A 21,100-nucleotide genomic window follows, 5' to 3' on the forward strand; every position below is an offset into this window, starting at 1 on the left:
AAGAATGATTCAGAACTATTCTTTTTTCCTGTATCTGGACGTAAAAGTACAGAAACGTAAAGTTACAAGTAAAGGTCGATCAACTAGTTCTCCGATGTAGCCGGTTCAGTCGATGCAGTTTTTTGTACAAGTATTTGCGGTCCTTTCAGTAGTATCGTGTGAATAGCTGGATTTCGTAGAATTGTATTACTTTCCGCTTTACTCTTCAGAAGTAACCATTGTTGGTAATTATTGTAATAATATTATTTTTTCTTCTAACATTATAATTTTTATTAAAATTACGCAAGAATCTTTCGAACACCTGTGACATTTTATTTCAGTTTAGCTTTTTAATTATCTTTTATTTTTAGATTCTTTGATTGAACAAAAATGACCATTTTCTAGTCTACTACCATTATACTTTTATAGTATTTATACCGGAAATTTCCGTTAATTTTATTTAAAAAAATCTTGCAACATTAAAATGTAATCGCAAATAATATGCAATGGAAAATTGGAATTCAAGAATCTCGCTTAACAGAGGCGAAGAAATTAGCGGAGCAAAGAGAAAAAAACCTTAATGGAACATGAATAACATTATACGGACTATTTAGTACTTATCTTCGTAAAAAATATCATTTTTCATCTCAAGTACGTATCACATAAATATTATCTTTACAGGATTATCGTCAAGCAATCTTATATTACACTAAAACGCGTTTATTAACATTAAAAAAGATGTTAACGTTGTCCGTATATAGTACCCAATTCTACTTTCCGGTTGATACATTATAAACATATGGCTCGTTAAAGAAATCGAACTTTCTTTCACCGCAACTACGCTAGTCCTACATGCGTGGGCGTAAAGGCCCGGTTTTACGTGATTTCGTAACAGCGACAGACCGATTTCCAGTATCAAAAAGCATTTCATGAAGATCCCGCAGACCTTCGGAGTCTCGTTCCCTCCTTATCCTCTCTCCGTCTTCCAGAACGCCTTGTATAAACAGACGAAGCATGGTCGCACGTGAACATCGCTTGTGAAATTGCTAGTGGTTATGCTAAACAGCTAAGAATGACAAACAAACTACTTTAAAGATGTACAATAAATCCAATACTATAGAACATTGAATAAAGAAGATTCTAGATTTGGTAAGCCGGAATATCATATTCATAAATCTAATCATTAATATTATATTTTTTCGTCAAAATACAGTCCTCATTCCTAAGATTACGCCTTAGATGATATCTATTTGCAGATTTTTCTTTCTGTATTCCTACTTCTTCTTGAGTCTGTATCCTATTAAATCAACCCAGAGAATAAATCATAAATTGTAAAATCATAGAAGATTTCGCTTGCCGCGTGTTCTTCGAGTATGCGCGCCGGATTCGAAAATGCCGCGACACGCTGTCTTCGATTTTGCTCTGTGAATGATCTCGGTACCAGGCCCCTAGTCCGAGTACCCTGGGCAGTGGACGAGAAAGACAAGGTTGACGGGCAACGTCAAAGAAGCGGGCAACCTGTAACAGTGACGATTCGACGATACCTGTCCTGGACTATGAGAACGAGGCGGATAGGTACGGGAGCAACAGCGGCAGCGGTGCAAGTGGGCGTAAGGGCCGGGAGAGAGAACGTCGTCCCGTGTTCCATACATGGCTATGCTATGTGGAAACCGAGAGACACAGAGAAACGGACGCACCGGCGGAGTCCCCACCGTGTGGACACGGCGGAGGCGACGTTTTCTCGGCACGAGTGCCCACCGCATGTTTCGTGCACAGTGTGTGCTAGCACGACGTCGTTGTATGATCGTTCTTCTTTTTCGTTTACGACAATACGATTGATCGTTTAATTCGAGATCTCTCCGTAAGAGACGATACGGCGTAAGTAGTTCGTTGGTATAATTGCAAAAGGGCTAAACGCGAAACTTCGAACCAGCATCAGAAGATGCACTCGCGAACACGTCACTGGCGTGGGTGTTGCCGTTCCTTTCGTCTATTTTGAATAAAAAAGTGGCAGACAGCGTGGTCCAGAGCAGAGACAGTTTCGAAGTTGAAGCGGGTCCGCGCCTATGCCCGAGTGACAGCTCTCTCAGTTTGGCGAGCGTGCGATTGGTCCGCCTGTGCTTACTCTCGGCGTTACGTGTGTTGCCTGCGTGCAACAGGCAACGTGGGTTGGATGCGTGAGTGCGCCTGCGTGAGTGCTACGACGTACCAGCCGCGTGTGCGTGTGCCGCGCGCGAAGAGAAGCCGCAGGGGCCGCAAAACCCGGATCAAAGGGACACATATTGCCATAGGTACGTGTATATATGTAGAAACCTCTGACAATGAATTTCGGAGGTGCTTCTAATCCCTAGCATCCCTGTCCTGCGGCAAACAATTACGTCTTTTTTACGCTTTTATTAATCCTTAGTGTATTATTTCTAGGATTTTCATTTATCCATTGATGAATTAAATTAAATTATGAATTAGTACAAATGAATTGATGTTGGAGATTAAGAAAAAAAAACGTTTCAATAATTAATGTGTATCTCTAATTAAAGCTTTAATTAGTTTTTTAATTTTATTTAATACTCTACATCTGTGGAGAGTATTCCAGTAAAGTTGATTGAATATACATAATACATCCAGCGACTATTAAATTCATTCAATTCATGGTACGTTCATTTTATTTTTGACTTGACCAAGCTGTATCCTAAAAGTTCTCTATAAAACTCGTGTGAAGGTTCAATTTTAAATTAGGATATCCTTAGTGATATATGTATATGTATATCCTTTAAAAGTTCATGAACGGAAGCTATAATATAAGCGAATTTATAAAGTCTTTTACGATATTCGTCGCTATATCTGTCTCCTGTTTTTCGATGATCGTTTTTAGCATCCCACGAAGACGAAAACCAGTTTCACGTCCGGACACGAACGTTGGCGAATCGTGATACGAAAGAAAGAAGGAATCGCTCAATCGATGATCATGCTTCTTCGACGTTTCTCCCGGAAAGGTCACTGTCTTGGAACATTATATGTACAGGGATACTTACATCCAGTATGTCCATCTCGGATCATTCTCCTTCTAATTTATCTTAAACTTTAACTTTTCTCGATTGTGCAACAGCTACCAACCAATGCAGTATTTTCATCGTAAAAAAAGAATACTCGTTAAAAGTGCTACAACAGCCTTGTCTCTTAATGCGCCTACATCCCACGTTTTACCTGGCAGGTTTCTATCATTTCCATTCCTTTCCTCTCTGAGTGAAGGGTTCTTTGCAGAATAGAAAATTATTATCATGATCTTTTCTGTTTAATATCATAATTTATGCTCGTTCTCTTTTAACAGTTGTTTCATCTACGAGCTTTCTGTAATTTTTTAATACGCTCGCGTGCTGCTTTCTCCGTAGCCAACAACCTGGCCCTCTTCTTACCAAGCGGCGTACGATTTTCAAATTTCGTTAATTCAGACAACATTTTCGCTTGAGGAGGCTGATACTTCAACACTTCCTCCATAATCTCCGACACGGTTAATGGTTTGATCTTCAACGTGATCCTTCGATGAAGATTTAGGACATTTTTCACCGCGTCTCTTATAAATTCCAACGGAATGCCCACGGACATCTTAGCCATTGAGGAGACATCGATGTTGCGATCAACTCCGTGATACTTCATCAACAGATCTTTATAAAACATATACAACGTGTTGTAGTCCGTGAGAGGAATCGTTATGAACTTGTCGTGGATCTTGATGAAGGGTCTTGTTGCTTTATATGGCTCTGAGGAGGTCGTGAGAAATAGGATCTGAAAAGTATATTGCGTTCCGATGTATCGAACGGCCGGCAAAAATTCATTCAGTAGTCTTTCGAAAGCAATTAGTAAACTGCGGATTCTTATGCAAATGCATATCTCTATAACACAATTAAAAGAATAGGACAGAAAATTGTCTCATTTGTTAGATATTTCAATCTAGTATTGTATTCAATCTAGTAGTAACTTTGGATATTTGATATATTTTTATATATTTGTGTATTCTATGCATTTGCGCATTTTGAAATGTTCTATAAATGTATAAAAATCCGCAGTTTAGTAATCAGACTTGTGCTACGTGAAACAATAATCCCACGCAATTTTGTCTTTTTTCTTTCGTTCTAATTGCCAACATAATTATAGCGTATATCAGTTTTGTGTGGTGGAATATTCTACGCCAATGAGTAACAGTATCTATCCGGAACCACCGACACTCTAAATCCTACGTTAACTCGGTACCACCTACGTTCCGATCGTTCGGTAGGAGGTGTTTCATTGATGACCAGGTTCGAACGATCGAGACGTTTGGGAAAGAGAAAGAGGGGAACCACCTGGCCGGCATATTGAGGTGGTTCATTCATATCGGAGAAAGAGTCGAAACAGGAATATCAAGAATTTCATAAAGTGGGCGCTACCAGATCACCAACTTTAACATTCCTTGCCAGTTTAGGTGAGGCACTGTGTGTAAGCTCGTTTGGTTGCGAAACCAAAGTATTCTTTTTCTTTTTTTCTTTCTTTTTTCTCCCAGGTAACGACGGGTAAAATACGGGAAATGTATTATGACATTTGAAAAACACCTACACTCTATCGAGATAATTTTCTATTAAATTGCTTACCTGATCGCCACGCTTGATACTTTTCACCAATTTAGGGTAGTATATAGCAAATCGTTTTGGGTTCAGATATTTGTCTTCCTGAGGTACTTGTTTCAACCAAGGTCTTTCACCGTTCTCGATGAAAATCACAGAAGGGGCGTACGCTCGAGCTATACTCGAGATCATATTGATTAATTTGCGTTCGTTCTTTCGTCCCGTGTACTTGTCTACCAATACCGTGGGCGACATATCGAATAGCAATGCTCCAACCTTTATTTTAAATTCATTAGCTTATTAATTCTAAAATGTTGATTTACTAACATCGATCTTGAAACGTTTTAGACTATTGAGCTAAAAATGATGGAAACCTCGGAACAGATTGCGTTCACCAGAAAGTTCTTCCCATGTTGAGCGAGACCATAGATACAAACAGCTCGGATTAAAGGCGCGACTTGATGAATCTCTTTCGAACTGAGGGGAAGCACGCAATATTCCATGACTACTTGTCTAATTTCACCCATTCGATGTTTATAATCTTGTAGTTCACGAGCTGCTTCATAATTTTGATAGGAAAGATCACCTATCCAATCCTTGAGGGATGTTCTGGTATAATCTCTAATGATGTTAGCTCTGACCAACTCTTTGAAATTATCTTCCACTGTTTCATCATTCACCGGGGTCTTTTGTTTTTTGTTTTTTCTAGCTCTTCTTTCTATTTATTGATTACAATGAGAATTCGATGGTGTAGAAGAAGAATTAATTTTAAGTATGTTGGTTTTTAGCGGCAGAATTGGATGTCTTTTCCAAGTTGTTGCTTATCCTCAGTTCAGGATTACTAAAGCTATAGAGTCTACATGCCTACTGTCAAGACTATAAAAGGGTTAGTTTAATGCGCGATAATGTCTATGTTAATGAGTAGTTCTACCTTCATTAGTACCCTAGCTCATTTCCCAATATTAATTTCTTATTTGATATTATATTAAATTTAATTGAAGTAACTTACTTTTGTCAGTAGGTATATCAAGTTTCCGTTTATCAGCCGCATAGTCTTTTTTCAGTGCTGCATTTAATTTTTGCAACTCCAGTCTCATCAACTCATCGACTATTTTCCTCATTTCCAATTGAAGTTCGTAACAAAGTTCGTCCTTGATCAAATCGTGGTATATCTTCTCTCGATGATCATCCGAACGATATCGAAAGCTCCAGTTATTAATAAAGTATTGATTGGCTTCGTGAAGAAGAGAGAATGTCTTCGTTTGTGGTATCAAGGGCTGGTGTTTCTTAGGTTTAGCCTTTGTAGCCGGTGTTTCTTTCGCTCCTTTCGACATTTTTTCCACCAGATATTCCTGAGGTGTTAAAGTTTGTCCGGTTGCGATTAGCACGCTGCCACCTAAATTTGCAGCTGGGTACACGTAGAAATGTCCTAGTTCATCGTACCATAGTATGAACCATTCTCGAATCTCGTCAGTTATATCCTCCACCAAACCAGGACCTCTGATTTTCCATAACTTGTAATATTGAAGCAAATATCAAAATTGAAAGTATCGGGGATTGTTATTGGTGAATTTTGAGTATTAGTGTTACAATCTCTTTATCATTAATCCCCGGACGAAAGCTGGATCAGTTCTAACTCGTATAAATATTTTTTATTATTAGTTTCTAAGTTACGTATTTTTATGGCATAGTGTTATTCTATCAAACATGGTTGATTTCATTTTTTAATTCTGATATGTCCTCTGTGTCATTCTTTATTGTTAGGAAATGTCCTAAGTTTAAAGAAAATATGAAAGAACCGTGATTGATATGTGTAATTTCATACTTTAACTTTTTACAAATGATTTTCTACGACTCTTGAAAGTCTTTCTGTATATCGAACAATATTAAGACACAAAAATTTAAGAACCGCAGTAAGATTAAACAAATTTAACTGTAGTATAAATAAAAAGCTTTTCAGAAGATCCTTCACTTTATCGCAATAAAATAAAATATTTGTCGCTCGTGATCCAATGATCCAACATTCGCTGGGTGAAGAAGTTAAAATATTAATTTAACAGAAGGTTACTCTTGCTCGCTCCTTCTCTGTCTCTTTCGTGATTCTATCAGCAAACACCGGCATTAACGTCAATTTCTTCTGAAAATTTTGTTTATCTTTCTCAAAAACTTCTTGTGACTTCCAGCTAGGTATCGTCATACCTAACAATTCTTCCGTACGCGCGATCCGATTTCTCATCCTCTTCCTCGCTGCGTATATTCTCCAGGCTCGCTGTATGGTTTTCGCAGCATTCTCGTACGTACTTTTGTGCAATTTTTTCGACACGATCGTTCCCGCCTGTACTTTCCTACCATAATCGTACATTCGTTGCGCTACGATATTATAACACTTTTATTGAAATTATTAACCGTAAACAATGATTTATTCATAGAATCTTCACCGTCTATTCCAACACAACGAGCCATTCTTGCTCTTTCGTGAGATTGAATGAGCAATATCGCTGCTAGCATGGTTCGTTCAGCAGCTTCTCGAGCTTCTTGAGCTTTTCGAGCCGCTATTCTTTCTGGTGATTCTTGGATAGGCGACGGTGCTGAGGTTTTTTCTTTAACTCTTCTCCTCCGCAATTTTGGCGCGTCTTCCTGATATTCGATCGTCTCCACTTCATACTCCTCAGGAAGTACTTCGTTCTCAAGTTCTTCGGGTGCTATTTGAAATAAAGTAATGTAAAAGTTGCGTGCTTTTTCTAGCCTATGAAATTATATGGAAATTCATAATTTTATGAATGCAACTGAAGAAACGGTATTTGGGTAGAGAAGATTTACCCTCGAAGTATTATAACAAGAAGTTTACATTAGAAATTATATATAAAGACCAAATTTTTATTGATTCTCTGGCTTTTATATCACTTGGTGGTTAAAACGAAATTTTAATGTGAAATAGTTGAAGAAGAGAATGATGTGATTCAAGATATAAACCTTTTGAAAGTAGATGATATGTTAGTTCATCTTCTTTATTAATCTGCATAATTAATGTTAGTAATACTTTTTAAATGTTCAAGGGTTGACAAAGACATATATTTCTGACATATACAGGGTGGTTGGTAACTGGTGGTACAAGCGGAAAGGGGGTGATTCTACGCGAAAAAAGAAGTCGAAAATGTAGAATAAAAATTTTTTTTTTTTAATTTTTCCATCGAGACAACGATCTACAGTGAGATCCGTTATAACGTACCCCACGCGTACCGTGCGAAAATCCAAAGTCGATTTTCTCGAAAACAAAGCCTCAAACGAATAATTTGTATTCTATATTTTCTACTTCTTTTTTCGCGTAGAATCACCCCCTTTCCGCTTGTACCACCAGTTACCAATCACCCTGTATATCTTAAATCACTCGTATAAAAGACGGGAAATGTGGCGGGAAGAGTTCTTTAAATGCCTCATAAATGAATAAAAATCCACAGTATACTTATTTCATTAAAAAGTATCGTAATAAGATGGAGTAATTTTATAACTTTTGTAAGCGTCTTCCATCAGTTTCTGAATACGTTCTCTACGTTGTTCCACGATGTCTTTACCCGACGCGGACACAAGAATTTCCACATCGTCCGGCGTATACTTAAATTGGTTCATAAAGTCATCAGGCCATCTGAACGGTTAGTGTTAATATATACATATACATATCTTCTGTTACATATAAACGATATAAAATGAAATTACTAAACTGATAATCGTTATAGTCCAAGTTAACGATCTCTCGCTTGTATTCTAGCATTCGGCCGACCGTACAATCCAGAACCCGTTTTATCAGGTCTCGTTTCTGTGTCTGAACCATTTGATCATGACAAACTATCAGTCTCTTGACCAAATTGCGATATCTGGAAACGTACTCCATCAACCTCTGCGTTTTGCAAATAGTAAAATTACATCTGACAATTAGACCAATACCTGAGATACATTGGAAGCAGTAGATTCAATACATGATGTCTATTTTTTGTACTTGTTTGCTGTTGCAGTCTTCGATCCAACTCTATCAACTTGTCTAAGTCGTTTCGTGCGACGAGCCATAATTCAGTGTAATAAGCATGGGACATTGATTTCAGATAGTTTTACTAATAATTTTGTTACATGAATTTATTATTAGATTATTGGTTTGTTAGATTATTCATTATTTATTAGATTATTTATTAGATTGGTTTGTTAGATTAGATTATTCATGTTGGAAGTTAGACTGTAAATTTTGAGGCGATCGAAAGATAAAGAGTTGGGTTAATTGAAACGGATGATTGTACTGGAATGACAAGACGGAAAGTTATAGGACGAAATTCAGTCGACACTCGTTGCGCCATTATTCGTGCTCATTTCTTTCCTATATAATATCATGTAAATATATTAAGTGCGTTTACCGTGGTCAGAGGGATATTGTTCTACGGTTACATGAATTTTTAGAAATAATTATATTTCAGAATGCTGTGGACGTCTCGATGTTCCCTAATCTTATTGTTAACAACGATAGCGTCTTGCATGGACGCAACGATAGATGGTTTCTTGGAAGATGAAACGACCACCAACGCGATCTCTACGACCACCTCGGCACCAGTGGTCACAACCATATCTAGTTTAAATAAAGTCGAGAAGGCGATGGTTAATTCGTCAAATGCGGTAAAAAGCCAGGATGAAGAAAATATTCAAGACCCGTCCCACGCATCCTCTTCGCCTTCTTCTGACATGGTTTGGGAGTGTCCAAATATTACAAAAGCGGGCGTTGAGTGTTCTTGCGACTTACCACACACGTTGAGATGCACCGGTGATAGAACAACACTGCAGGTAATTTTTATACGCGCGAAATACTTTATTTTATATGCATATATGTGTATAATATGAGTCGATGAGTTATTTATTTAGTAATAATTGCATGTATGTTTAACTAAATCACGCAAAAGTATGTAATCACGCGTAAGTATGGAAGTGCAGTTCTTTTTGTTAAAATTTATAGTTTTATATGCCTCGCAGTTATAATATAAAAATCTTCTTTATATCTAAGAACATCTGTTGCGGCGTGAATCAAATCCATCACAGATTTATTATTTTTCTATATTATCGAGGTCAGCTGTTTTTTAACAACCCGCCAAGCAAGCGTGGGTGTATATACTGCCAATGAAATACAAGCCGTGTGTATTGTCCAAGAAACCATTGTGTAGCCTCTCTTCTGTCTCGTACAAGTTCGTTGCTTTGCGTTGAATGTCCCGTTACTACTAGTTACCTCGACGAATATCCTGTCTTACAATACCTTCACGAATCAAATGACTCTTGTTATGCAATACAGAATGACTAATTAAATTTGTCACGAGATTAACTCATTCAATATAATTTGTATCCATGTTACGAACCATAGTAGGATTATATTATACGTTCAATTAAATTAAATATTTAATTATTTAATTGGAATACTTTTTTGCGCAGATTATCAGCAAACATTTGAGATTCAGTCGTCCAGGAACGATCTCCTTATTGGATGTAACAGTGACAGGAATCTCTTTGCTACCAGCGCGCTTTCTGGAAGATGTTGCTTTGCACGGACTCGTTGTTTCTACCGGAGAATTGAGACGCGTCCATGAAAACGCTTTTATTGGTCTTGTAACACCTCTTCAAGCCCTTGGACTTCCGAACAATTTATTAGATTCTGTACCTACTACGGCTTTGTCGCATTTGGTCGGCTTAGAAAGATTGGATCTATCTCAGAATAAACTAAAGATGCTAGAAGCTGAGTCTTTTAAGGTAATTAAAATTCTTTAAAATGATATATATTTTAAATATGTATTTTAAATAATTATAAAAAAAATGCTAAATGTGAATTCTGAACTGATCAATAGAGTTGATAGAAATATACATAAATATTTCAGGGATTGTCAAACCTGACATATTTAGATCTATGCGACAATTTATTGTCACAATTATCGCCTCAAGCTTTCGCTGCAGTACCTTTGCTACGCTCATTGAGGATGCGTGGTAATCGTTTAAGCGTATCTGCTCTCTCGGCACTCAGAGGGCTTAAAAGTTTGGAGGAACTTGATCTGTCTAACAATCTATTATTGGGTCCAATGGGTCCAAATCTTCTTCCTCAAATGCCACGATTACATTTTCTTACCGTGTCCGAAAACGAACTAATAAATGTACAGCAAGGAGCCCTTGGGGGTTTAAGGAATTTAACTTATCTGAGTTTAAGCCATAATCAGGTAATTCATGTCCGTGAATATTAAATACACTAGAAAGTATATATCTTGAGGGAATGTTTCATTTTTGCATTTTATATAGATTGATGTACTGGAAGATCATTCGTTTAAATATTTGTCGACTCTTACCAGACTGGATTTAGCAAATAATCGAATCGTTGCGGTATCCAGTGCTTCTTTGGCACACTTGGAAAGACTAACAACACTGGATTTGACTCATAATTTTCTGCGATCTCTGACTGCTGACTTAGTCGTACCGCTAAAAAGTCTTCAAGATCTACGTCTCGATGATAATGATATCACAATGGTGGCCAGCGATGTACCAACGTCCAAATTACGACTCACGAAACTTTCTTTGGCCGATAATCCTTTGAATTGTGACTGTACGCTTCTAGAATTCGCCAACTGGTTAAGCAACTCTAGCTTGAACGAGGAAGATAAATCTTCGGCGGTCTGCGCAACTCCACCCGCTTTGGAAAATGGTATACTGACACAAGTCTCTCCCGGTAGTCTCCTTTGTGGAGAGCCGACACCACCAATCATGACCAGACTGCCTTTAGCTGGTGCTCAATTAACATTGAAAGAATTTCACTATGATAAATCAACTGGTATCAATCTCTTATGGCATGTAGAACCATGTGCAGAACAGTATACATGTGATAATTTAATTGTCTATGAAACCATAGGTGACAGTGAGGTTCAAACAGATTCTAGTTCTCTTCATTGCGATTCTCGTATGATGAGAGATCCCTGTTCACTCCCGGTTGCCATACCTGCCTCATTACATTTACAACCAGGCCATAAATATCGCTATTGTGTAGTACTTCTAGTACCAAATAGTTATGATGATGTTTCTTTAGGTTTGGGTTGCAGTGATGTGATTACATTAGAAGAATCTAAACGAGAGTTACAGCAAGATCAAGAAACTACCGTATCAGAGTTTTCTTCATCATTAGATACTAGAATAACTGCAGTACATGTAAACGTATCTGACCAAGGCTTCTTGCACGTCGATGTTAGTTTATCAATCTCAAAAAAGTCGAATCTGCCTGAATGCGAACTCTCTGTTATCGTTTTTGACGCTGAATCTGCGGTGCATAAACAAAAACTGAATTGCAGTTTAACGTTTGTAACATTAGGGGTATTGTTGCCTGGTCACTATAAAGTTTGTGCAAGTCTTGATGATGTCAATGAAGAAGATGTTATTGCAAACTTTGTAGATAACCGAGATAGATTACGCTGCGTCGAAGTGCAAGGGTTCAAACAAAATACAGAGCTAATTGTTCTAGCGATAATCGGAGCTAGTTGCGTTCTTTTAATCACAATTGCAGTAATTGGTAGAAGCGTTCTGAGAAGGGTAAGACATCCTAGGATACAGACACAATGTTTCCTGCCAGCACAGGAATTTGAAATAACTCATAAAGCACATTACATTAAATTACTAGCTACAACAAAAGTTTAATTCATTTCCACCGAGTATACAATTCCGTTTCTCATTTTATAAATAATTACAGCTTATTTGTTGTTGACTATTTAAAAATGTTGAAATCGAATTTTTTTGGTTGAAATGAAGAATGTTGTATTTGATCTTATTGTATAAGATTGTTTCTATGAGCTACTAGTCATAAAATCGATAATTTTAAAGAGATTAATAAATAATAAATTGTAAGAATTTTAAGGATAAATAAAAATACAATTAAATAGTTCAGAAAAGTGGTATGAACGGATGATTATAGTATAGTCTAAGAGTATTTAAAACACCCAGTTTCTACACTGCCATAATAATTTATACTAGCTAATAATATATGATCAAAAAGAAATTGTATGAAATTAACATCTTAAATAAGGAAATATGATATATAATAACACAGTTAGTTTCTTACAGTTTTCCAATGTTTTTATCACTCGATGCTTGCATACATATATGGAAATGTAAATATCTTTTGTAAGTTTCAAGGAATAAATTTATAACATTTTTGTATTGTACAGCATTGTCACTGAATGCTTTTCGTTGTAATATATTATTAATTTTAAAATATATTACATTCTGTAAATAGTTTCGTAAAATTAAAATGTGCAAAAATGATGTGTGACTTCATTGTAAAATATTACATAACTATTATTATCAATTCCGTAAAAAGTTGAGTGAATTTTGTATGAAATAAATTTTAATTTTACACGAGCCCATATTTTTACTTATATTTGCAATTGAAATTTTTTCAATTATTAACGATAGAAGTTAAAAATTCAAAACAAATTATTTATCAAAAATTATGTAATCTCAATATGATAACTTTGAATTAAAAAGTAAATCATAGTTTGTATCTTGTAACGCAAGATGACGTTTATGTAAATTTTTAACGCAATAGTGCACGTGTAACCATAGAAATCACATGATCTCTTAAATTAAAATACGTGTATATAAATTTTTCTTTTTATAATTTCAATTCCCATAATTTCTTGTTACGGTATGTATATAATTACTTGTTTAGTTACATGTTATTTCATTATAATACAATGAAAATCGTTTATTGTTTTCAGTGTCGTTATCTACTCAATATGAATAAAGACGAAAAAATTCAATTGTTACGAGATGCAATCGATATTTATCCCAATTTTCCAAAGCCTGGCATTATATATCGGTAAATAATAAAATTACATTATTTAATTAATATTATATTTTTTTATTTATTAGGGTTATATAGTTAATGTCAAATATTATCATGTGAAAAATTGCTTGTGTTCATAAAGTAATGTTATTGTACTTTGAGCTTTATTATATATTTTCAGAGATATATTTGGAGTATTTCGCAACATTGTAGCATTGAGAGCAATGAAAGATTTAATAGTGGAACACATTTTATTTTTGGAAGTTGATTTGGTTGTAGGTTTAGATTCAAGAGGTTTTCTTTTTGGTCCAATCATATGCATGGAATTGGGAAAACCTTTTTTACCAGTTAGGAAAAAAGGAAAACTCCCAGGAAATGTTGTGCAACATACTTTTACTCTTGAATATGGACAGGTTCATATATAAAACAAAATTTGTAGAGTATTGTAATTATAGGTATATTTTACTTTAATGTTACTTTCAATATTATTTCTGGGTTTCATTTGTACAGGATACTTTTGAAATACAAACAAAACATATAAAAAAAGGTACAAGAGTACTTATCGTAGATGATTTACTAGCAACAGGAGGTAATTAATATATAATAACAAAAAAATAAATATCCTTAGTATTTTACAAGTAGAAAAGTGGGTTTTAACAATAATGTGTCCATAGGTTCTATGCTAGCTGCAATAAGTTTAATAAAATCAACTGGTGCTGAAGTGATTGAATGTTTAACAATAATTGAATTAACTGGATTAAAGGGAAGAGAAAAGCTTGGTGTACCTGTTCACTCATTTGTTCAATATGATTAATCTTTCTGAAGTAACATAAAATGCACAATTTTTTATTTAAAGGGTTTAGACAATATAAAGTGCAATATTAACATTCTCAAACCAAGCATTTAAATAAAAGAGCATTTTTATAACAACAAAACAATATTTTTGTAAAATAAGTCTATATATAGAAATGTTTTGTTATTTTGTAATTCACTTTATGAAGATATGTCATAATACTTACAAATTATAAATATTGTATAAAAATTTTAGTAAATATAAATTAGTAAATCTCAACAGAGTTTTAAATACTGTATAACATCTTTTTACATTAAAATCTTTATTTCCGCAAACATGATACAAAAGAAATATTAATTCTTTTATTATAATCTTGTAATATATAAAACATGTTAACTATTAACTACTCTTGATTTTTGAGATCTTAAAGAACTCAAAAAACTTTGTACTTCATATTCTAATTTGTTCACATCTTCTTGTAACTGAAAATAACGTTTTGTTTTGCCATTTTTCGAACATACAATATCTTTATCACTTGTAGTATCTAAATTTAAATGCAAGGTACCATGATCACAAATACATTCACAACTAGCTTTATATGTTTCTGTTGGTCTTTGTTCTGTTCTTATTTCCCAATTCGCATCAAACAATTGTTGTTTGAAAGATTTGTGTGCCTCTAAAAGAAACAAATTTAAATTCCCACAATTTATATATTGCTGTAATGTTTCAAGAATATACAGTACCCTTTAATCTTGTTTGATTGATTTGATCCATAAAAGCTTTTGCTTCATGTTCCAGTCTATTTATTTCTGCAATTTCTATAATTTTTTGATTGCATTGACGCATAATTCTTTGTTTTTTCTTTAACTTTTCTAATTCGAGAACAGAGATTTCATCTGTTAAAAATTTGGGAAAATCATGTAACATAAATGGTGGATATGGCCCTTTGGAAGGTAATGTAATTACTTCATCCCTAGAAAACATAATATGTAATATAGTGCTTAATATAACAATACAAAAATATTGTTACAATCAAAAGAAAATTGCTTTACCTAAGGTAATGGCTAGGATGTATTCTTAATGGTAAATTATTATCAAGCTGTTGAGCAACTTTTAGTAATTCATGTGCGCCAATATGACCTTGTTTAGTAAAATATCTTTTAATACTTTCTTGCGCTTGTAATGAAGAAATAATAATTTCGCGGGAACATATACTGTATGCAACAATACTCATCAATAGAAGTGAAGGTTTTTTACAGGATATTAGATTATCCCATAAAATTAACCACTCAGGACCAGATAAGACTTCACTCATACCAGTCTTTAAAAGAGGCCATGCATATTCACTAGATGTTATTCCTCGTTCACAAAAAACATTTAACAAGGATGGATCTGCTTGTAGAAGAATATTTTCTATTATACCTAACACATTTAATGGTGGTAAAGGATGATATTCAAACCACTTTTGACAATAATTCAATAATATAGTTAAAATGAGTTCAAAGCCAAGTAGTAGATCTTTCTGTAATAAAAATAAAGCAGTTAATTTCTCTTGATGTGTCATCTGTTTCAGTATATTATGAATATATATTACATATTTTATTACCTGAAATATAATAAGAAATGGAAAAACTAAATTTGGTAAAAATGAACATTGTGCTAATAAAGGACACCATTGTATTAAGCAATGAACAGTAGTCATTAATAATATATGTTTACTTCTACTTGCTAATGGATAGTTTTTTAAAATGTCTGAAGTGAAATTTATACTAGCAGCTTTATTAGCCAAGGCATTATATGAACATTTATTAGCTGGCAAATTTAGAATAGTCGACCATATTAATACTCGATATTTTCCAGGATATTCTCCATATTCTTTTAAAATAAGTATTAATCTTTCTAAACGTAATTCGTGTTTAATGCTTTGTCTAACACATTGTAAGTGATCATATATTCCATGTGCAAGTGGTCTACATGGTTCTATTAACTTTTGCAAAGATTCACATTTTTTTGAAAATAATTTCTCACTAATTATTAATTTCAGATGACCCTCCTTTTCTATATATGCTATATACCTGCCAGTGGAAGAAACTGCAATTTTTTTTATTGGTTTGATAACTTGTAGAATATCAATGACACAAGACTGATTCAGATCAAAGAAGTAAAGATTAGAGCTTGATAAAATACATGCCATTATACTAATTGTTCCACTATCCAAAGATGGTACAAGTGATAAATATTTCACTCCAATAAAATTGTCTGGCAAATTTAAAGTTTTCATTAAATTCCAGTTACACGTATTCAAAATGATAATTTTATTTTGAGTGCTAACTATAATCATTGCTCTTCCATTTTGTGTAAAGACAAAGTCTTTAATATTTCGTATTCCAAATATCTTTGCATCGATTTTTACATTGTTTTCTAATTGATTAAAATTCCATACTTGGAAAGTATCATTGTAATAGAGTACAACAATGTGTCCTAAGTTTGAAAAACTTGTCTTTTTTATTATAAAATTTTTTGGACAAGCTCTTAACTGTTGAGCTTTATTACAGGAGTTTAGACACCATATTATAACTTCTTTATGTGAAGAAGTCAAACAATAATTTTTGTAAAAAGAAACATATACTGGGGGTACCTTATGAGCAATTAACAAGCGAAATTGAGAAACATCTGCATTTATTCTCAATATTTTTATGTCAGCTGTAGCAAGACCAACTAATATTTCAAGTTTATTTATGGGATTAAATGCCACGAATGTTGCTCGTCCGACGTTTCCTAATTTTTGATAGGAAGGACAATTATTCATTAGATCGATGTAATATAAATATCCTGCTGTATCACTTGCAATAAAATGTTCTTCAGTCCAATCAAATGCTATATGCAAAAAATTAACTTTTGATAGACATTGTATCCTTTTAATTGCTTCTGGTTCAAGTTCATAACTATTATTATCGAGTTTTCTTAAATTCTGCCATTTTTTCTTATACATTATATTAATTTTTAAACAATAGATAGTTTCATTTCAGTATCAATGATCTTTAGGTTATGTTTACGTTGAGAAATGTCAAACATGACATTATTTACATCATACCGGTTTTGCTTGTTTGAAACTTTTACTTGACAGAAAGAATTAAGAAAAAAAAAGAAAATTGGTGATAAAACTATATAATCATATAATCATATTAAATTATTTAAAAATTATGCTTCTTGCATTGGATTATTTTCTATTGTCACGTGTATATTGTAGATTAACTACTAACTAAATAATAATTATAATTGCGAAATGAAATATTGCTCAATTCTAAAATATGTCTTTATAGCATATTATATAGTTCTTTAATTTTCTATTTTGCCGCTTCGAATTTATGAAATATTTTTGTTATTTCTTACGTCATTAAGTGAATAGTGAGTGAAATAAGATCTAGACAGTTTGGGTTCTGTGGCTGTTTATTGAAATGATGGCAGTTGATTCTATATCAATTAAAGAATTTTAAAGATTAATTTCTCGCTAAAGAGATTATTAATACTTCGGGTGATTTATAACGTGATATGTCAGATAACTGCAAAATGGTAAGATATATTTTTTATTTTTATTTTATAGAAGTTGTTTCTCGTTGTGATCTGATTTTTAGGTTATACACAACTTGCGTTGAGATGTTATGAAAGCAAATAATCATCTCCCACATTTCAGTTGTCAAAATAATTATTTTTTTATATATCCTCGATGTAATTCTTTTATTAGTAATTGAATAAAATTATTTAAAAATGTTTAATTTCTCGTATAATGATACATATAATAAATACAACAATAATTTGAAAATATTTCTTTTAATGAATTTTATGTTATTTAAGAGAGACAATAATTTTAGGTTAATTTATATTAAAAAATTAAATTAATAATTTTTTCTAATTCAATTTTAATCAAACTTATTTTTATTTCTAGTCTGTCGCTGAATTCTTAAAGGGTTTGCCTTCGCACAATGAAAATAATTTTGCTAATTTTCATACAGATAGTGGAAACAGAACTTGTGTAAAAAAACCTTCAGTTTATCTTCCTACAAAGGACCATCCTTCAGAACAAAGTAAGATAATTTCAGTATATATTTATGTATTTCTATGATGAATATTAAAAAATGAATGATTATAAACATAATTATTATTTTCATTTATATATACAGTTATAGTCACAGAGAAAACAACCATATTGTTAAGGTACCTTCATCAACATTGGGATAAAAATGTAAAAAATTATATATTTTTGTAAAAGTATTTTTTACAATTATATTTATATTAATTATATATATATTAATTATATTTTTCAGCATGCTGATAGAAAACGTGATATTTTATCTGCTAATGGTGATTCAGAAGATGATGCTGCTACAGTCCATAGCAAAAGGCCACGTCTTGATTTAAATCATACCATTTAAAATACACCTCAGTTATAATTTTCATTGTTTACTAAACTACATTTCCATTACCTGCTAAACTAATTTTCATTGTCTGTTAAAATATGTGATTCTCGAATGTAACAAACATATCTATAGTTCAGAAAAATTATTTCAAAACGTTGCTCTATTAGTTTCTAAATATATAATTTGGATTAAATATTATGTGAAATATCAAAAATATAGGAAAAAACGTTTTCAAGTAATATTTCTTTAGATATGTGAAGTCATAATTTTATGTGATCATTTCGTACTACTTTGTATTCTTGAAATTCGATTGGAAAATTTGTATTAGCACATTAAATAATGTTCTACATTGCACAATATGTATAAATAAATATGTTCATTATTACTGGTAAAACGTAAAACTGTAATTAATGCAACATATGTACATTACAATTCAGGAAATTACTAAAATTTTTTTAATTGAGGTCGTAATGGACCATTTATCTCGAAATAATTTTATAAATTTATGCTACAAATGCTCATTTTAAATATGTATTGCATATTTAGTAGTATAAGTTCTCAATATATATCTAATTTAAGAAAAATATATGTGATGTTTTATTTTATAAATGTCAGGTTATTTTGTTAAATTTTTTTCTTGTAATATTATGTCAAGATGTAGACAAGAGTTTAACTAAATAAAAACCTTGGTAATAAGTATACGATTAGGAAAGTATGGCAATAAATTTTCGTTTTCGAAAAATAAGCAGTATTTTATGTAGATTTTATATTTTTATACTGTATAAAGTACAATTAAAAAATAATTTTTTTAGAAACAGGCAAGTTTTACTTTTCAATGTCATTTTATTTACAAAATTTCTGTCATTAGTTTTATTTGATTTTATTTTAAATTTAAAATCTTTTTAAATCTAATGTATAATTCTTAGATTGGTATCTCTGGTGACAGAATAAATTTCCTCTCTGAAATTAAACACGGTTGTAAAGTAAATATACGATCAAGTCTGCAAATAATACAATACCTCGTAATACTATATCTTGATTATTGTCTTTTTATTTTTATTATATGTTCTTATATTATTTTATTTTAAATTTGTGTAATAATTCAGCTTTTTTCTTCTTTATTTTTTAAAGAATGTATAAAAAACACGTTGTATAAATGCATCGTGAATCTGCATTTAACGATGGTTACGCCTATGATTTGTGATAGGTTAAAGTGTTTATGTTGATTTGTTAATACTAAAAGAATATTTTACTATGCCACTTATCATTATTACTGGTATACCGTGTAGTAGTAAAACAACACGAACTTTCGAATTAAAGGAATATTTTATGAACAAAGGAAAAAATGTAGAAGTTATAAGTGAAATTGATGTTGTTACTAAAAGAGGTTTCGATCGAAATAAATTTTATGCTGGTTAGATACTACTTTATTTTAGTTTTATTATTAACGAAGAACATTCAGATTTATTTTGATTTTACTATTTGCTGTAGATTCTAAAAACGAAAAAAGTGTGAGAAGTGACATAAAGTCAGCAGCTCAGCGAATGTTAAATACAAATGATATATTAATTATTGACGGTAGTAATTATATCAAAGGATATCGTTATGAGATATATTGTATGACAAAACTATACAAAACTCCTCAGTGTACAATATTTTGTGATATACCAGTTGAGCATGCTTGGTTGTGGAATGAGAAAAGACCAACATATGAACAATATAACAGAGAAATTTTCGATGCACTTGTAATGAGGTAATCAAAAGTATCATGGATTAAATGTGACACTTTTTTAATGAAATAAAGTCAGAGATTTATAATATAATTCATAGATATGAAACACCAGACAATAAAAACCGTTGGGATACACCATTATTTGCTGTATCAGCAGAAGATGATTTAAAATTTGATGAAATTTATAAATCGTTGTATGAAGTAAAAGCACCAAAACCAAATTTAAGTACACAATGTGTTAGTATTGTCATATATATGACTTAAAATTTAAATTGATTAATATAATTTTTAATTTGATTATATCATATTTCAGCCACCATTGTCATCTACTAACTATTTATATGAATTGGATACTGTAACTCAAGAAGTAGCTAATGTAAGTTGCTTAAAAATTGTTACTTATTAGCCAAGTATAATAAAATTTGTATTAAATATTATAAGAGATGTTAAACATCATAAACAACATTATTATGACAAATTATAAATATGTATTTTCTATTTTGGCAAAGGCAATATTATCAGCTAAGCAACTGGGTATTGAAAGTGAATTTAAGATACCAGGATATAATTTAACAGTACAGAATCCATGTACTGCAGCACAGCTTATGAGGCTACGAAGACAATTTTTAACTTATAGTAAAATGCAACAAATTGAAATTAACCAAATTGCATTATTATTTGTACAATATCTTAATAAAAGTTTGTAAATAGACAAGGTATTGATATATTTAATCATTAATCATT

At 32.4% G+C, this 21,100-nt stretch overlaps 6 protein-coding genes across 8 annotated transcripts; 4 read left to right on the plus strand and 2 right to left on the minus strand.

Moving 5' to 3' along the window:
* Nucleotides 1–23: 23 nt before the first annotated feature.
* On the plus strand, nt 24–12,858 carry Lrt (Leucine-rich tendon-specific protein). Its single transcript, XM_076622979.1, has 6 exons — nt 24–224; nt 351–2,270; nt 9,038–9,398; nt 10,035–10,349; nt 10,475–10,807; nt 10,887–12,858. Exons 3-6 carry the CDS (start codon nt 9,039–9,041, stop codon nt 12,264–12,266), a joined length of 2,388 nt encoding a protein of 795 aa, XP_076479094.1. The 5' UTR covers nt 24–224; nt 351–2,270; nt 9,038; the 3' UTR covers nt 12,267–12,858.
* Nucleotides 3,027–8,665, minus strand: LOC117154951 (IQ and AAA domain-containing protein 1-like). The gene is made up of 9 exons (XM_033330426.2): nt 8,520–8,665; nt 8,297–8,449; nt 8,087–8,220; nt 7,016–7,279; nt 6,646–6,947; nt 5,587–6,091; nt 4,952–5,295; nt 4,605–4,853; nt 3,027–3,762 (listed from the first exon to the last, which is right to left on the minus strand). Exons 1-9 carry the CDS (start codon nt 8,663–8,665, stop codon nt 3,313–3,315), a joined length of 2,547 nt encoding a protein of 848 aa, XP_033186317.2. The 3' UTR covers nt 3,027–3,312.
* Nucleotides 12,859–13,118: 260 nt separating the features above from the next.
* Aprt (adenine phosphoribosyltransferase) lies at nt 13,119–14,485 on the plus strand. Its single transcript, XM_033331595.2, has 5 exons — nt 13,119–13,272; nt 13,346–13,446; nt 13,595–13,826; nt 13,924–14,002; nt 14,088–14,485. The coding sequence occupies exons 2-5, from the start codon at nt 13,364–13,366 to the stop codon at nt 14,225–14,227; spliced, it is 534 nt and encodes a 177-aa protein (XP_033187486.1). The 5' UTR covers nt 13,119–13,272; nt 13,346–13,363; the 3' UTR covers nt 14,228–14,485.
* A 24-nt stretch (nt 14,486–14,509) lies between these two features.
* Nucleotides 14,510–17,455, minus strand: LOC117155528 (TBC1 domain family member 31). Of its 2 annotated transcripts, XM_033331587.2 has the most exons (4): nt 15,813–17,452; nt 15,259–15,728; nt 14,950–15,179; nt 14,510–14,882 (listed from the first exon to the last, which is right to left on the minus strand). In XM_033331587.2, the coding sequence occupies exons 1-4, from the start codon at nt 17,196–17,198 to the stop codon at nt 14,599–14,601; spliced, it is 2,370 nt and encodes a 789-aa protein (XP_033187478.1). In that variant the 5' UTR covers nt 17,199–17,452; the 3' UTR covers nt 14,510–14,598. The 2 variants fall into 2 exon arrangements, with proteins under 2 accessions (XP_033187478.1, XP_033187477.1); XM_033331586.2 differs by having other exon boundaries at nt 15,259–17,455.
* A 166-nt stretch (nt 17,456–17,621) lies between these two features.
* LOC117155534 (DET1- and DDB1-associated protein 1) lies at nt 17,622–19,439 on the plus strand. Its single transcript, XM_033331598.2, has 4 exons — nt 17,622–17,779; nt 18,153–18,291; nt 18,388–18,449; nt 18,532–19,439. The coding sequence occupies exons 1-4, from the start codon at nt 17,759–17,761 to the stop codon at nt 18,637–18,639; spliced, it is 330 nt and encodes a 109-aa protein (XP_033187489.1). The 5' UTR covers nt 17,622–17,758; the 3' UTR covers nt 18,640–19,439.
* A 153-nt stretch (nt 19,440–19,592) lies between these two features.
* On the plus strand, nt 19,593–21,071 carry LOC117155531 (protein KTI12 homolog). Of its 2 annotated transcripts, XM_076623434.1 has the most exons (6): nt 19,600–19,646; nt 19,756–20,038; nt 20,116–20,377; nt 20,455–20,593; nt 20,670–20,732; nt 20,866–21,071. In XM_076623434.1, exons 2-6 carry the CDS (start codon nt 19,879–19,881, stop codon nt 21,061–21,063), a joined length of 822 nt encoding a protein of 273 aa, XP_076479549.1. In that variant the 5' UTR covers nt 19,600–19,646; nt 19,756–19,878; the 3' UTR covers nt 21,064–21,071. The 2 variants fall into 2 exon arrangements, with proteins under 2 accessions (XP_033187485.1, XP_076479549.1); XM_033331594.2 differs by having other exon boundaries at nt 19,593–20,038.
* The last annotated feature ends 29 nt before the right edge of the window (nt 21,072–21,100 follow it).

Source organism: Bombus vancouverensis, chromosome 12 (genome assembly GCF_051014615.1).
Source record: "Bombus vancouverensis nearcticus chromosome 12, iyBomVanc1_principal, whole genome shotgun sequence".
In the NCBI taxonomy this organism is placed as follows: domain Eukaryota; kingdom Metazoa; phylum Arthropoda; class Insecta; order Hymenoptera; family Apidae; genus Bombus; species Bombus vancouverensis.